At 37.7% G+C, this 16,754-nt stretch overlaps 1 protein-coding gene across 2 annotated transcripts in view; it reads right to left on the bottom strand.

The window, feature by feature from the left end:
• Positions 1–4,527: 4,527 nt before the first annotated feature.
• The window catches only part of KDM4C (lysine demethylase 4C), a 279,255-nt gene continuing 267,028 nt past the window's right edge, over positions 4,528–16,754 (bottom strand). For both annotated transcript variants that reach the window (XM_018564061.1, XM_018564060.1), the window contains exons 20-22: positions 10,851–10,970; positions 6,204–6,296; positions 4,528–5,006 (exon numbers count right to left, since the gene is read on the bottom strand). In XM_018564061.1, the coding sequence (XP_018419563.1) occupies positions 4,827–5,006; positions 6,204–6,296; positions 10,851–10,970 (393 nt within the window). In that variant the 3' untranslated portion in view covers positions 4,528–4,826. The remainder of the gene's footprint in view (positions 5,007–6,203; positions 6,297–10,850; positions 10,971–16,754) is intronic.

Genomic DNA, 16,754 nt, shown 5'->3' on the forward strand with positions numbered 1-16,754 from the left:
TATACATACATATATTATTGTGCTTTTTTATTTTTAAATTACAAATAATATTTCTGCAAATAGATGGATGTTTTCATGCCACAATTCTCATTTTTACCAGATATGCCAAGATAAACCCAAATGATACACAAGGAATTAGAGACACAAAGTTATATAGAATCTAAAAATCGATTCAGAATTTTAAATATCTTTTCCTTAAGTTTTGTAATAAATTAAATCATTTTTGCTATCCAGTTCAGGATAATCTGTCTATAGTGCCAAAACTTTCGACCGTAGTGAAGATCAGAGTTAAGATTGGGTAAGACCATTCACACGTGTGCATTGTGGGAATGTGGACTAAAATCTGGTTGGCAATGCCAGCTCTATGTGCAAGGAGTATTAGTGCCATTGATTGTGAATGGCATCCCAATGCACCGTACAGTAGAGTGCAATGCACGATACACTGCAGAGCACCACAATGCGCATAACATGTGTGTTGGTGCCCTGTGTTGCTAAAAACAGGTCATGTGTGTTTTTACATCCATTGGGGTGCGTTGGCCGCCTATTCATAATGAACATGCATTAACGCACACCAAAAAAACTCTTTAGCTTGAATGGGCCATAAAGATTTTACTGATGTCACAAGTATGGGCTGAGTGACATGGATACAAAATATAGACATAAGCTGAGATTTTAAAGGAAACCTGTACTGAGAAAATGAATGGGGCTAGAAGACCTACTTCTGGAAATACTATTTATCTGGCTGTCTCTGGTAGCAGCACTTTTCTCAGTCACTAACTTGGAACAAGTATGCAGATTAGAAAGACAGGAAAGTTTTTAATTTGAATACTTGATCAAGTTCGGTGTCACGGAATCTGCATGCCAACCAGGCAACTGAGAATTTCTGAAGGGTATGACAGTCTGCATATACTATAAGTACAGGTTTACTATTAGTACCATAGTACATTTTTTGCACTGGAATTAGTTGACAGATGCACATGGTCATTTACGAAATGCTGAATCAGAAAACCAGAGTATGGCAATAGATTGAGCTATGCAATGGGGTTGATTTACTAAAGGCAAAAAGACGGTTCACTTTCAGGGAATTAGCACTTTGCAGGTGAAGTTTTCCTCATCTTGGTAGATGTGGTGAAATTTCAATTTGCAAAGAATACCCAATCATGTTCAAGGAAAATAAAAAAGCATTTTTGCTTGCACATGATTGGGTGATGGAAGTCAGTAGAGCTTCTCAATCACTAAACTAAGGGCATACTTCCCCTGCCAAGTGCAAATTCCCTTATGAAGTTAACAGCTCATTTGCCTTTAGTAAATCAACCCCGATATGTTTAAAGTTTGCACCTTCTTTTGAGACTGGAACTTCTGCTGCTGAGTGAAGTTTCACTATGCAATATTGCTACTCTTACAAATGAACAAATAGTAGGAGAGCTATCTAGATATCACTGTGTGACACATTTACACATAATGTTGTCAAAATCGAAACGGCAGAGACATATTTTTATAACAAAGGCCCGTGTCACTTTGCTGTTTTCAGGTAAATTATTAAACTGTTTTTTGGTAGAAAATAGAAAAATACTTCAAAATTCCCAATTAGTCATTGACTTGAAACGAGTTCTGCTTGGGGGCAGGGCATACATGAAACTTCATAGTTCTTTTTTCTAACATTTAAATTTATTCTTGCAACTCTTAAGGAAGACCACAAAGAACAATTTGTTTTAAAGCAGAACTTCAGGCAAATAAAATCTTAACCCTTGATGTGGGGGACCGGAGGATGCCAAGGGACATACCATCACTGGAGAGAAGGAGAAAGGCTGGAGGGAGTGGTGTAGAAGCCAGGCAGGGTGACAGTTTGGGTTAGCATAACTTTGTTATTTTAGCTCTCTAGATGGGCACTTAACCCTTGCAGTTTGGGTGTTCTGCTTTAAAGAAGGTGACTAGTGAATTATTACATAAAGTACAAACTATCATTACAAGGACTTGTCTATCATGCTTGAAAAGGATGTCAGAATTTACTAATGACTGCCTTTGCACAAGCTGAGCAAGTATGGTTTGTAAAGCTTGCTAAAGTGCATTCAGAATGAGACTGCAAAGGTGAATATTACCTATTTCTTACCCAAGTGTTTTTTTGAACTTCACTCTACGCAGAATTCTCGGCAAAGTAAAAAAAAAAAAAAATGTCGTCTGGCTTACCTGACCAAATATAATTCCATTTATTCAATCTTCTGATTTACATAACCTATCCATACTTCACTGGGGACATTTTTTTCTTTTGAGTCTTGGGTCACATACAGTATATGCACACTGGGTAGAGAATCAGCATGATCACATAGTTGATACATTGTCCCATGAGAAGCAGGTCAGACGTGATGCATATATAGCATCTGCTACAAGAAAAATCACGGGACATGGATCATGCTATAGAAAATAGCCAATGCTGATTAAGGCTGATTGTACACCAGTGTTTTACCTAAGATTCTTCTCTATTCATATTTAGAAAAAATAAAAGGGACAGAGAAGTTAAGCTACCCCTGCAGTGGGTCCCCACCACACTGCAAGGGTTAACTGCTTGTTTTGCATAGGAGAGTATTGGTATGGGATGATGTCAGAGACCTGCAAACACACATGCAGGTAAGGGAAGCGGTTTGGGGTACAGCAATGAGGAAGCCTGCGGTGGCAAGGAATAAGGTAAATATATCACCCGACTCATCCCCTAGGCAAACCCAACAGTTATCCTTTGCAATGCTGAGGGGGGGAGGGGTGCCACTGCGAGGGAATTGTTTTTCCTGGAGTTCAGCTATAAAGATAACAGAGCCTATATAAAAGAACATCTCCAGCTGAGATAGAAGAGAGAAAGGAGGCAAAAAGAACAGTGCATGTCTTCATCTATCCTTTCTATGCAGAGAGGCAGGCACCTTTATTCACTATTCACTATAAGTCACACTAAGCTTTATATCTCTACCCTTTTCTAACTGAAGGAATGCTTAAAGACATAAATAGATCCCCAGATCATAAAACATGAAGCAAATCTGTTACTTGTACTGTAGAGCAGATTGATGCAATGCAGGAATCACTTTTAATTTAAAATGTATGCTGCCACTGCTGAAAATCAGCTGTTTTTGGCACCTTTTCTGAAAACTTTGGAACTCTCTATTCTATATGGCTGCTGTCAGAGTGAATTTATACTACATTATAATGTCATGTAGCCAGTAAGCACAATATTTAAAACACAAAGACTTGCTGCATGGCATGTCTTCTTGCTGACAGATTACCTTAAAAAAATACACTCTTCCATATAATGGTCACTCACATAAGACGACAAAGTGCAGCAACACAAAAAACTCCATATATAGAAGAAGAAGAAGAAAAGAAAAAAAAAAAAACAATAGCCCCCAACTAGCACTGTTTATGCAAGCACCAAATAAATGAGACTTATAGCAATCCAACCACTCTTTAAATTATTTTATTACCAAATTCCATTCACCCTTTGAATATGTATATGTACATTTGTGCTATATAACTAAACAGATATCTGTAAAACCAGAAGTAAAATTATGAAGGAAACAAACATACCTTAGTCAAGAAAATTCATACTTGAGAAAACATTGCTTATTGCTTTACAAAAATAACTTATGCATATGGAGTGTCTCCTGCAAAAGGGCACTGTTGGTGAATTGCCTCACTCATTAAGAAACAGGCCAACTCCAAATAAACATGAAAGGAAACCCTTACACATGATGAACATGAAAAAACATAAATCCCCAAAAAACTAAATAATGTTGATCATAATCAGAACAAATGACCATTCTCAAATGAGGGAAATTTATTATAATAAATGCTGGTAAGACATTCCATTCATACACAGAATCCACCTTGGATATCCTGAAAAAGCACAGCCCTGAGTGTCTAGTAGTTTCAGATTTTGTGTAAGACTCTTTCAGTCTCATGTCAACATCCTAGGGATAATGCTTTCATAAGAGCTTGAAAGCACAGCCTAGGACTCACTGTTATTTTACTTTAGTACAAAATTGGGGTTTCAAAGCAATATCTGTGAGGATTTCTACACCGCAGAATGCATTATATCTTGCACAGATAGGGGCCTGATTAAACAATATTTTCACCCAAATTCCACACATAGGATTTAATTAGGGAAATGTGTGCATCTTGGGTGAAAACATTGATAAATATACCCCATACATATATGGCATTCTTTAATACTGCAAAGAGCACTGTGTTATGTGTTGTAACCCAAAGTAACCAGGCAGCAATTTTGGCTACTGCACTTTACACATTCTCACTGATCTTTGCACTACTTTACTAAATAGGCTTCCTGCAGATTTTGCGGTACTTTCTTAGTGAACAGATTGTCTCAGAGCAGCTAGAGTATGGAATCAGGGTCTTACAAAAGGATAAATATACCCTTGACACTTCATGCAACATAAGCCAAGGTATAATGGGTATTCCCCCATGAGGGTAATCTGGCATACTACTGTTTTGTATTGAGAACCACTTAAATTTAGAATTGGCAATTTATTCTGGGTCCATAGAAAGCTTAAATGTAACCCTTAGTTACATATAGCTAGACCTCTTCTGAAAGCATGTTGTTGTTCAGTGCCGCATCCACTATAGTGATGCTAGTGAAAAATTCTGAGTTGGCACCCATTGCATTAACCTTCCTTTTAAAATATTGCAAGAGTGCCTTCCACTAAAACTACTTATCTTTCATGTTCTTGGATCCAATATGAGAGAATGTCCATTCTTGTTTAACAGTGCAACTTTTGTAACAAATCAAGTCCCTTACTGGGTTTGTTGTACTTTGTCTAGTCATTTTCCTAATATTGACCCTTGTGGCATTTTTTTTGGAATGAACTCTTGAGAAATGTACGATATCCTGGGTCATCGACATATTCGTTCTTGAACTTCACATTGAGAACTCTCTGCCTTTTCCTCTCACCACGAATGACTTCTTCCCCATAAAAAGCATCTTCAAATTTCATATCTGATGCTCTGGACTGGAATAATAAAAAAAAAGAAATAAAAAAACTAGTATAAATAATTCTTAAAATAAATGTTCCTAAAGAGGTCATTCATTTCTCACTGGTTTTTAATATTATTTGACATAAGAAAAAATGATAAGCACACCTGCAGCAGAAAGCCCAGCTGTACACTAGGAAAGAGCAATAAAACAGATCCACATGTCACATAAATACTCTATCACCCTGTAAGTAATGTGTGAATATCTTTCTGTACGTACTGTTCTCTGATATTTCATAATGCCTGAATCTCACAGCGTTATACATAAATAGAGTTTTATCAAACAAATTTCTACTACACTTAAGAATTTTTATCATAGCTGTTTATTTGCAAGAGCCACGTGACCCCCATTTCCAAATGTCAAACAGAAACCTGTAATGACAGAAAAATGCAGTTTGACATTGCTGAGCTTCTACTGAAAATACTAGCTGCCTGGTTGTCTCTGGCAGTAATACTTTTTTGGGACACTGTTCCAGAACAAGTATGCACACCAGCAGTTAGAGTGAAGTTATTCTATTTTTCTTTTTTTAAGTCAGTGACCCTGAAAGTACGAAAGGCACTGGATTGCCATGATAAACAAGAAACTGGTATTAAAATCGGGAAAATCTTGTATAAGTTTGCATTACTAGGTTCTAGGTAGAACCCACAATGCCTCAGTAGATACTGTTGGTTCTAGCACACCCTACAAGCTCCATGACCTAGGACATGTGCATTATGCAAATTCTCTCACATCAGAGATCAGGAATATAGATAAAGATAGTTCATAGTGAAACCACAAAATGCTAAGCCTTTGAGATTCTGGGAGAGGACACCTGCTTCTTTGGGGACAGTAGATGTACAGAATGGTCGTGGCTCTTCAATGGCATGCTTAAGTTTTTGGGGGCCTCAGTTTTAAAGTATCCAACAATTGCCAAAGGCATATTAGGGTGCTACATACTCAGTCACCAGTCATGACAATACCAATATTATGCCTGCTGTTCTGGTCTACTATCATTCAGGGCAAGGAAAAAAAAACATTTCAAAATATTCTTACAACAGATTACAACATAGAGCATCAGATCATAGAAGAGGATTGGGCAAATTGTCCCTGGAACATATTTTTATGTCCTCACTTATCTTTATTATCAATTTGGAAATATCGGTTCTTGGGGGAAAAAAAGACCAGGGGAACATACATAGCGAGACTTAATCTTTTTAGGAAGCTCTTCATCCAATGTGTAAATATCTTCTCTTTTTGTAACAATCTGTGAACCATCTTCAAATTCAACCTACAAATAAAAAAAACAGTTAAATGTTAGGCTTAAAAAATTTAACTTGTAAAAACAAATTCTTGGGGACATGCTCATATTTAGGTGCATGAGCAGGGGTGTTTTGCTTACCACGTAAGAAATGGACAACAGAAAAACTAACACTATTGGGGTTCCAAAGATACATGAAGCCTCTAAATCCAGTCAGGCAGCATTAACTGTACAGAGTGTAGGCTCAATTCACAAAGCTTTGACATGGGGATAAAGCTCTCCAACTTAGCCATGCGACTGTAATTTTCAAAACTCATTGGGAAATAAAGCACCCTTAAAAAAATAAATAAAATATACACACACACACACACACATATATATATATATATATATAAGTGTATATATATATATATATATATATATATATATGTGTATATATATATATATATCCTGGTGTGTTAGCTTTGTGAATAGAACCTATTAATCTGTCCCAAAGGTGCACCATGAAGATATTCCCACTACACACCAGACCGGAATCTGCCCAAATGTTGGATGCTGAAGAAATTGGTGGATGGCACCACAGCAGTACAGAGGATAATATATCACTAGAATACTCAATCTTCTTTGACATTCGGAAATTGTACTAATAAAGGCGGTTCTACAACAAGAAGATTGAAGTGTGCTGGCAAAATATTTTCCTCTCTAATGGTGCACCAGTCCCTACAGTTTTTTTTTTTTTATTATTAGTAGGCTCTAGAAGTACTTCTGCATTGTTGCTAATATTGTAAATGTAGGAATTATGTTCATTACATTTGGTTATCACACAGGCTACTACATTGACATTTCCAATCGCTAAATCACACGCTGCTACAAATGATTACATTCTAAAACAAACATGTACCAACTCTTACTGTTTCATTTTAAATAAGAATGTTTTATAACTGCAACATTACATTTAATACATTAAAATACTGTCCTGTGCATGCAAAGCTTGGTCTTTAATTATCTGTTTAACTGGACATATGAGGTCCATATGTTGGCAGCAAACTTTGCAGGGTAATTATAAAGTTTATTTTAAAATGTAACACGCAAGAACTTTGATAGGTCTTTAACCACTTCAAGACCAGGTGTTTAGACCCCCTTCCTGGCCAGGCCATTTTTCAGTGTTCAGCGCTGCGATACTTTGACTGACGTTTATTCCGTCATGCAACGCTGTACTGAAATGAATTTTATACCATTTTTTGGGGACAGATAGGGCGTTATTTCGGGGGTATTTAATCACCACTGGGGTTTTTATTTTTTATTATAATTAGGAAAAATTACAGAAAATTTTGAAAAAAAAAAGTTTTTTTTACATTATGTTAGGAAACATTTATTATTAACCAGAGTCTGCTATAAAAGATAACCCATACTGTATTATGATTATTTAAATAACCACACTTTAATGTAGTTGCTGCTAAAACTTTTGCATACCTATCCATCAACTTTTTTTTTTATTCTTTATTTAATTTCACTCTTGTGTTTGCTTCTTATTCAACGGCTAGCAGAAATTAATTGAATAGCTTTCAGCTCTTTTCAGACTGTCTACATGTATATGGAAAAGACAACCTGAGTGACACTCTATGAGATACTGTTAACTAAACCATTGTCTAAGACATTGAGTTCCAAAATGTTCATCTTAAAATGTAGAAAAATGCTTTCCCTGTCTAAGTTCAAATTTAATCTAACGTAAACCTCTTTAGCAGAAAATGAGAACAGACATGCAGCCGAGTGTAGAAAATGCTGAAATACATCATAACTGCTTTCTGTGCAAAGAAAAGTTTTCTACTGTGTCATCCATGTAAGTTTAACTAAATGAGTCCCAAAGCACTGAATGCATCTTACCTGGCCCAATAACAAAACCCAATGACATTTCAGAAAAACAAACCTAAAAATATACAATTTTTGTACCCCTGTACAGCTAAGCCCCTAAAAATCAGGTATATGTAGAAAAATGTTAAAGCGGAACTAACCATCAAAAAATGTCAGCTGCACCAATGTTTGTTTTATGAAAACTCTGTTCTTTACCTTTTACTGGCTGCAGATTCGGTCAAGAAATGGCCCCTGACAAGCTATCTGGCTGCACCGCATGAATACAAAAGCTCCAGTCTGGGGGAGGGATTTATATAATGACAGTGACCAAGCTGTTCTTGTTCAATACTGCCCAATGCGTAGAGGTTGATTTTCTGAAGGCAAATAGGCTGTTCACTTTGCAAGAGAATTTCCCTTAGCTTAGTAAATATGGTGAACAATCACTTTGCATAGAACACCCAATCACGTACAAGGATAAGATTAAAAAAAAAAAAAAAAGTACTTTTGCTTGCACATGATTAGATGATGGAAGTCAGCAAAGCTAAAGCTAAGTCCCTTGCAAAGTAAACAGACTATTTTCCTTTAGTAAATCAACTGCATAGTGTGTAAATGTAATGTTGTGGATGGAAGATGGAGGTGTGCCAGTGACTTACAGAGGCTTCTGCACACAGTGGCCACAGACATTCCTCTACTGCCCTGCATGGACTGTCAAACGGAGAAACTGTAAGTGATTTAGATACAATGCCTTTGTATTTAAAGGTAATAAATATATTGCACAACATAACTTTATCTAAAATCATGTCACAACGTTATTGGGGTGGCTACAGATAACTGTTAAAAAGTTGGAGCTGTGTGTGGCTTCTCCTATAGCTCAGTATGTCAGAAATGAGTTGTTCTGACTGAGGACAAAACAACTCAGATGCCATGATGTACTAATAGCTTTCACTTTTTTGCACCTTGAAATTTAAGCAAACAGTCTGATACAATTGAAGGGGTAGGGAGAGACACGGGTTCTTTTCACTGCCTTTGACCGTGGAGTGAATGTTAGCTATTCTCCTATTACAAGAAAATGAGTAGCTAGCTGGTTATATTTTATGATTTCAACAGTTTGTTTGTTGTAAACATTCTCTTGCTTGTGCATTAGACTAGATTATTTATTTAAAAACAAAAAAACTGTTTCAGTATAATGGGTATTTCATGTTGCAAAAGGAGAAAGAGCTTTTATTTATTTGTGTAATTTTTTTGCCAGATCATTGTAGTTAGTCTTTCAATATGCAATTTACTCTCAAAGGGGCCCTTTTCACGGCTATCAAATTATTTAAATGAAGATTGGGCTAGTTTCTCAGATTCAATGGTAGCAATAAACATTAACCTATAAAATGACTTATTTGTCTATCATTTTAAATATACACATTTGACTTTAGAATGAGCAGCAGACAAATGTTAATATCAGCCGTAGGAAATTTACTCTAAATTGCAATTTATGATGGCACACACTAACCTTTAATAGATATCATTTTTTTTTTTATACCACAGCTATTTTACTAGAAGCAGTGCTGCAAATATCTAAAAGTTTCAGTGTGTGTGTGCTTTTTGTTTTGTGTGTGTATGTTGTTCAGTATGTTATATTGTACTGCAAGCTTTCTAGAATCCTCAGTTCACCACAAACAGAACTAAGTATTCTCAAAAGCTTGCACAACAAAACATATTCAGTTAGCTATTAAGGTAACAAAAAATGCTGCCTATATTTTCATTTTATTGCTATGAATTCCCAAAGCACACAGAAGCAGTTTAAAAAAGGCTGCTAAGTCCAATATACTAACATTTACAATGTGGTATGCTGGGACAATTTAAAGGCAATGTCCACTTGTATTAAAACATTATCCAAAATATTTAGGTTGTTATGTAATATATTTAAAAAGTTATCTTTCTATTTCAAGCTGCAGCCAGCTAAAGCAAACATTTTGCAGTATGTCCATTAGATGTACAACTATGTAAAACTATGCAATCTGAGGGCCTATCTACACAATTCATCTAATCTGTATCTATTTAGGGAAGCCCTTGCACTACATAGCTGTTGGCAAATTTAAAGGAGGGCACACAAGTTGTAACATATACGGTCATTTAGGATTGTCTGCTCATGTGATTGCGTTGCCGTTTTCCCCAGGTTTCTGCACCCAGGTCAGGTAAAATGTTAGACATCCCTGGTCTCTCTTTTCATTTAATGTAGTGAGCCCAAAACTTTCATAAGTGGCATTATGGGCATTATGCCTGGCCAAACTTTCAAACCATAATCACTAATAAGCCTGGGAAGTATGAACAGGATGTATGCAAACATATGCACATTTGTGTATATATCCGGTTGTATTTTCAACAATGATAGAATGCCACCTATAGAGGAATAAATGGGTAGAATGTCAATCAATGCACATGGATGACTAGACGCACTGTCAAAGTATCTGGCAACTAGGACACCATCTTAACCAAATGTTTGCAAGGCTGACTCTAAAAGCACGGTTAGATGAGCTGATTCATTACCTACAAACCTTTTTGGAGTAAATTAAAATATACAAGCAATATGCATAAATTACAAACAAAAATCATATAGCAGCACAGTTCCAAAATAGAGATCTAGGGTATTTCTAAGATGGCCTAAGCAGACCCAGGGCGTCATAAACATGTTAAAAACTTTCATTTTTATCTGTGTCTATATAGATATATACACACACTCACCCGGTACATATGCACTATGTTGTATCCAAGATATTTTGCTCCATAAAGTAAGCCATCGGGCCATTTCACTTGCACATGCTCTCCTTCTGCAGGTGGCCCTAATTTAAGGCAGTCTCTGCTCTGTAATATAAGAAAGGTGAACTCATTGTTAAAATAAAAAATACAGAATCACTATAGTACTGCACACAAGGGGCAGCCACATTTCTCATTTCCTACACAGGCTGTGCTTTTTTTTTCTTCCTAAAAATGGAGCACAACCTTGTGCTCAGATGCTCATCTTAGGTCATTACATTATAACCATATTGCCAGAGAACTATGAACAGACCTTAATTCAGAAACAACATAACCATCATTATCTTTCTTGCAAAAGTAATTCAGCAAGAAAGCTGATTGTATTGTCAGATATACAGTATAACCACAAGGGTGAGCACCTGCATAAGATTAACGGTGTGACCATAAATATTTCCCAGCAGTGCACCCCAAATCTACAAACAAAACTTTTAGCTAATGTTTATGATAATTCTAAAGGGGAATTCATGTTGATGAACCAAAGACTTTGCCATTGCTTATGTAGCAAAGGACCAAATACTAAAAATAAACATAGCAGAAAAATGTGCCATCTTTCTTTCAAAAGATTACAGTAAGTGCCTATAACCATTTTTTAAATGTTTTTAAAGAGATTTCAATCTTGTAATTAAATATAGTTTACATACATATTCTTAGGAGCATCAGATACACTCTCCCATTGTCTCTCTCCCAGAAGGGGGTCAGTTGCCAGACAACAGGCCCTGCACTGCCGGCAACACCTCCTATACTCTCCTTGGGTGGCGTCTTTGTTCCTATGCAGTGGCTTGGCGCCATCTGCCTAACCTCCTCTGTTCACATTGGCCGTCGGTGCTCCGTGGATTGCCTCTGTACTGACCCTTTGACTGGATAATGGATTACAACACTGATTGCTGCTTGCCCTGCCCCTTGCCTGGATACACTGTATTACGATGATTGCCACATGTCCTGAACCTTGCTTGAATAGCAGACTCTGTCCTAGCATGTTGCTTGCACCGCCCCCTGCTACCCGGGCATCCAGTCAGTCACTGGTCCTAGTCGCTCCTGCATACCCTTTAACCACTCCATATGATGAAGCCCTCTAACTTTGTAAGTGAACTCTCTGGGTGGTGCGCAAACTAATAATAATAATACATATGATGAGGGGATCCAGGGTTTATGGCTATGTGAACAAAAAAAAACTGGGCATGGAGAGGGCAAGTAAACCTTGGGTAGCTTTTTCTTCTATACAGGAGGGGACCCAAAAACGTAAGAGAAAAAAAAAGAAAACGTAAGAGAAAAAAAAGGGAGTTACACTTAGAGTGGAGATTCAGATGCAAACAAATGCTTTTTCTTGACTGGTTCACCAGTATAAGATAGGATTTTTAAAATTGTGATATTTGGCCTAGACCAGGGCTCAAAATGTAAAGTCCTGAGCTACTAGCCAGGCCTTAAGAGTTACTAGCCACCGACCTTAACTCCGCCCCTAAACACACCCTCTTAAATAATCTTATGATAATTCTTATCTTATGATAGTTGCCGCTTGTAAACGGCAGATTAGGGATTCCTGCTGCAGGAAAACGCAAGTTCCTGACACAGGAATCTCTAATCACACCTGAAATATACTGTAGGTGTGAATGGGGCCTAATATACACATACACTAAAGGTGTCCATACACCTGCCGATTATCGTACAATAATCGCGGGTGATCCCGCGATCGTACGATAATCGGCAGGTGTATGGGCAGCGTGCGACCACTTCTACTGTAAGGTCATACGACTTTGGTCTTCCAAGCATGCTGGAAAACCTGCCGAAAATCGTACGATTTTTGGCGGGTTGGTGGCGTGGTCGGAAGACGAAAGCCGCACGGGCCGATGTGCGCACACTGCCCGCTCAGCACCGCAATCATCGGAAGATCATCGAGGGGCTTGCGATGATCGCAAGTACGATCTGCCTGTCCAAGATGGGCAGATCGTACTAGATTTTAATGACCTTACAACCATCACATAACGACAGTCGTGCAATGGGTGTAAGGTGTATGGCCAGCTTAAAACACAATAATACACTTCTCAATGTTACAGAGGAGGATCGATCCCTGATTATCTGAGGGTGATTAGTGAGGTCTGCAGCAGACCTCACTAATCACCTCCAGATAACCAGGGATCGATCTTCCTCACAGACATCCTTTCTTTCGGCCGGAGCTCAGAACTGTCAGAGCTACAGCCAAAGGAAGCCAGAGCTGACAGGAGCTGCTCTGCGGTCTGCATCCGACACAGATGCAGACCGTGGAGCTGCTCCTGCAATTTAGGTACATGGTCTGCGACCGTGTGCCTGACATTTCAGCTGGCCACATAGTACCGGCTCACGGGCCGGAGTTGGCCTGCGGACCGGTACTTGGAGACCCAAATTTCCACTCGCCCTCAATTTATTTTTACTCGCCAAATGCGAGCAGGCGAGTGGAAATTTTGAGTCCTGGCCTAGACTATAAAGCCAAAAAAGTTAAACTACACCTTTAACTCGGGCACTATGACCATTTCAGACACTAGCACTGCACAATACATAGCTACGTAATGAGCAGTTGAAGGCATAAAAAATGAAATGCCACATCTACTCCCATGAGAGCAAATGTTGATATATTGGCTTCAGTTCTACCACTGATCCAAATCAGTCACTTAATGGATCATGCAGTGACTTCAGTATAGGCACATAAAAAAACAAAAATATTTATACAAACATAAAAACACAAATGTTCCACTGTCCTCGGAAATCACAAATATAAAACGCATACAGATTTTTGCATAGTAAAAGCAAACATGAATGATCAAAACAGAAATAGCTGTTTGTCTTTTTCTTTCAAAACTACTATTTAGTTTCCAAATAAAAGATCTACATGAATATATTCTGTCTAATTCACGTATGTTTTATTTTTAAACCCAGCATCAGGGTTATCAACAATACTTCATACCTTTATTTGTCTAGAAGGATGGGGGAATATCTGCAGACACTAAAAGCTCATGTATTGTTCTAAGTTTAATATACAGCAAAGTACCCTACTGATTTTAATAGTTAAAAGATCATCTAAAAGTTAGATACATGTTAATTGTGCTTTTATTACATTGAGAATTATTTACTCCAGCCAACATTCAGGAGCGGACTTCCTTACCAGAGATACCATACTTGTCAATACTGCATATTTTCATGGAACTGCTCTTTATCTTGACTCTCTATGGACATCTGGTGATATTTCATGGAATTACAATTACGTTTGGTTTTATATTAAAATATATTTAAGTCTATACACATGTTGCACATGTTACATAGTTTCATAGTAGATAAAGTTGGAAAAAAGATACAGGTCCATCCAGTCCAACCTATGTGAGCATGTGTGTTAGCTTGCTTTTTTGAGAGCATACATATTCTTGTATATCGTGTTCGTAGAAATTTTCAGAATTTATCAATACTTCCAGGTAATAGTACTAACTTGGAGAAGGGAGTTCCATATTTGTGTTGCTATGACCATAAAGAACCCTCTCTGCATTTTCCAAATAACCCTATTTTACTCCCACCTTAAACATTTTAAATCACGTGTCCTTGTCAGGGACCTATGATTAAACAAGTTGTTATTGGTTTTAGAATCATTGCTTGATTAGCAAATTAAATTAATAATTTGTAGACAGATTAAACACCTCCTTTTTAAGGTAAATAGGTTTAATTTACTTAACTGTAGCTGAGGTCCTCTAGACCCCTTTTTAAATTTGTTGCTCTTTGTCCAATTCTAGGACATTTTTTCCGTTGATTCGTGAGCAAAACTGGACTGCATAGTCAAGATGAGGCTGAACCAGTGTTTTGAAAAGGAGTAAGAGTATTGATGTATCCCTCTAATAAATACAATTTTTAATGCATGATAGTAATAGCAACAATGTCAGGCAACCAGAATACATGAGGACATCTATGGTACATGAGAACATCTGTGGTACACGAGGACCCTCAAACCTTTTTTCAGCTCTGACTCTCCCAGTGTAACCCCTCTTACGGTGTATCTTGCCTGCAAATGTTTAGCCACCAAAATCATAATTTTGCATTTTGTAACATCAAACCTCATCTGCCAAGTCTCAGCCCATTTTCCTATTTTATCCAGGTACTTCCTGTAATGTTACTACATCATGTGCCAAAGTTACGTCTATGCTTAATTTTGTATCATTAGCTAATACAGAAATAGAACTCTTCATTTCAACCTCTTTGTCATTTAACAAAATTAAACATCGGCCCCAAGACAGAACCCTGGGGCACACCACTTGAAACCTTAGCCACTCAGAGGTTAAATCATTTACCTCTACATTCCATACCTGCTCCTCAAGCCTTACCGAGATCTGATGGGTTCCCCCCTTCTCGGCCTCACCTTATTCTCCTCCACTCCTTACCACCTTTTTGCGCTCAGTATCTGTGGGCTTCTCTGCAGTACCTTTCTGGTCACTAGTGAGCCAATCCCTGCAGCAGGGACCATCAGCATGTGAATGGGGGCTAAGATGTCATTACAATACACAGTGTGTTGGCACATACTGCTGTTCACATAAGGTTCACGCAAAGATTCTACAGAATGTGCACAAAACATGCACAATGCAAAGGAGAAAAACTAAACATTTGTGTGATCTTGTTTTACTTACAGTGTGCTACAAAGGGAAATATTCATTTGAGAGACTATAGTTGTCATTTAAGCAATGATACGTTTTTGTTGCACATGGACACAAACACCCCATTATAGTGTGCACACCAGTGCAAAACAAGAGACCTTGATTTTGCCCATTATCTTTACAGAGAACAGTAGAGATTCCATGCAGGCTACTGCCATTTGTTGTAACCTGAAGTTTTAGGTCAGACATCTTATTTCTTGGTGGATTCAATATTGTAATGTAACCACAGCCATATGTTAGAAGATTGCTTTGACTAGTTGTACACATTGTTTGTACCAAAATGTTTAGCTGCAGGTAATGTACACTTATACACGTTAGAGAAACCTGTGCTGGGAGAGTTGTGGAGCTGACATTTTGGAAATACTTGTAACAATGCTGGTTGTCAGGCTTTGGAGCTGATTCTTTGAGTTAAATACTCTCACCTACCCAAAACAAGTATAGTGCAAATGAGAAGAAAGCTTAATTTAAGCTACAAATCCTAATGCTGGTCTTTTTACCTTATAAGATCAGCATGACAGGCAGTCAACTAAGGGCGTGTCCACAACAGATGTGTTGAGGCTGTGCTGGCCAGTTTTTCCAACGCAGTTCTAACACATAAACAAAGCTGTTTGCCTTGTTTTAAATTGGCTTAGTTCACACCACCACACTGTGGTGGTGTGTGCTGTCAAAACACCACAAAACGTACTGCTTGCATACAGTACTTTTTCCCCAGCGCAGCATGGTGATCGCATCATGCTGTGACCAACTGAACTTTTTTAAGTTCTTACAAAAGAGAAGTAAACAGTGCAATGCATCGCAATTAGCGCATAAGTACAGTTACCCGTCACCGCACATCAGCAGGTGTGCATTCAGTGTGGCTTGCTGGTATGAACGGACCCTAAAACTTGCAGTAGGAGAGGGAAGCCATCCCAGCAAATGTTCCTTTAAAAATATCCTAAGTGATGCTGATTTTGTTACGTACATCAGACAAAACAAATATTATGAATTTTAGCTTTGTACAGACAAACACTATATTGCTACAATTAGCTAGATCCCTTAAAGAGTGAAAAAATAAGTAATCCACATAAAAGACAAACCTTGCCCTAAAGTTCATAGACTGGATGCAAAACCATTAAACGTTGTTTATATCACAGCAGCTGATTTATAAACTGGCGACAGAGAAGCACAGCTC

This window comes from Nanorana parkeri, unplaced genomic scaffold (assembly GCF_000935625.1).
Source record: "Nanorana parkeri isolate BGI_ZX_2015 unplaced genomic scaffold, ASM93562v1 scaffold718, whole genome shotgun sequence".
Taxonomy (NCBI): domain Eukaryota; kingdom Metazoa; phylum Chordata; class Amphibia; order Anura; family Dicroglossidae; genus Nanorana; species Nanorana parkeri.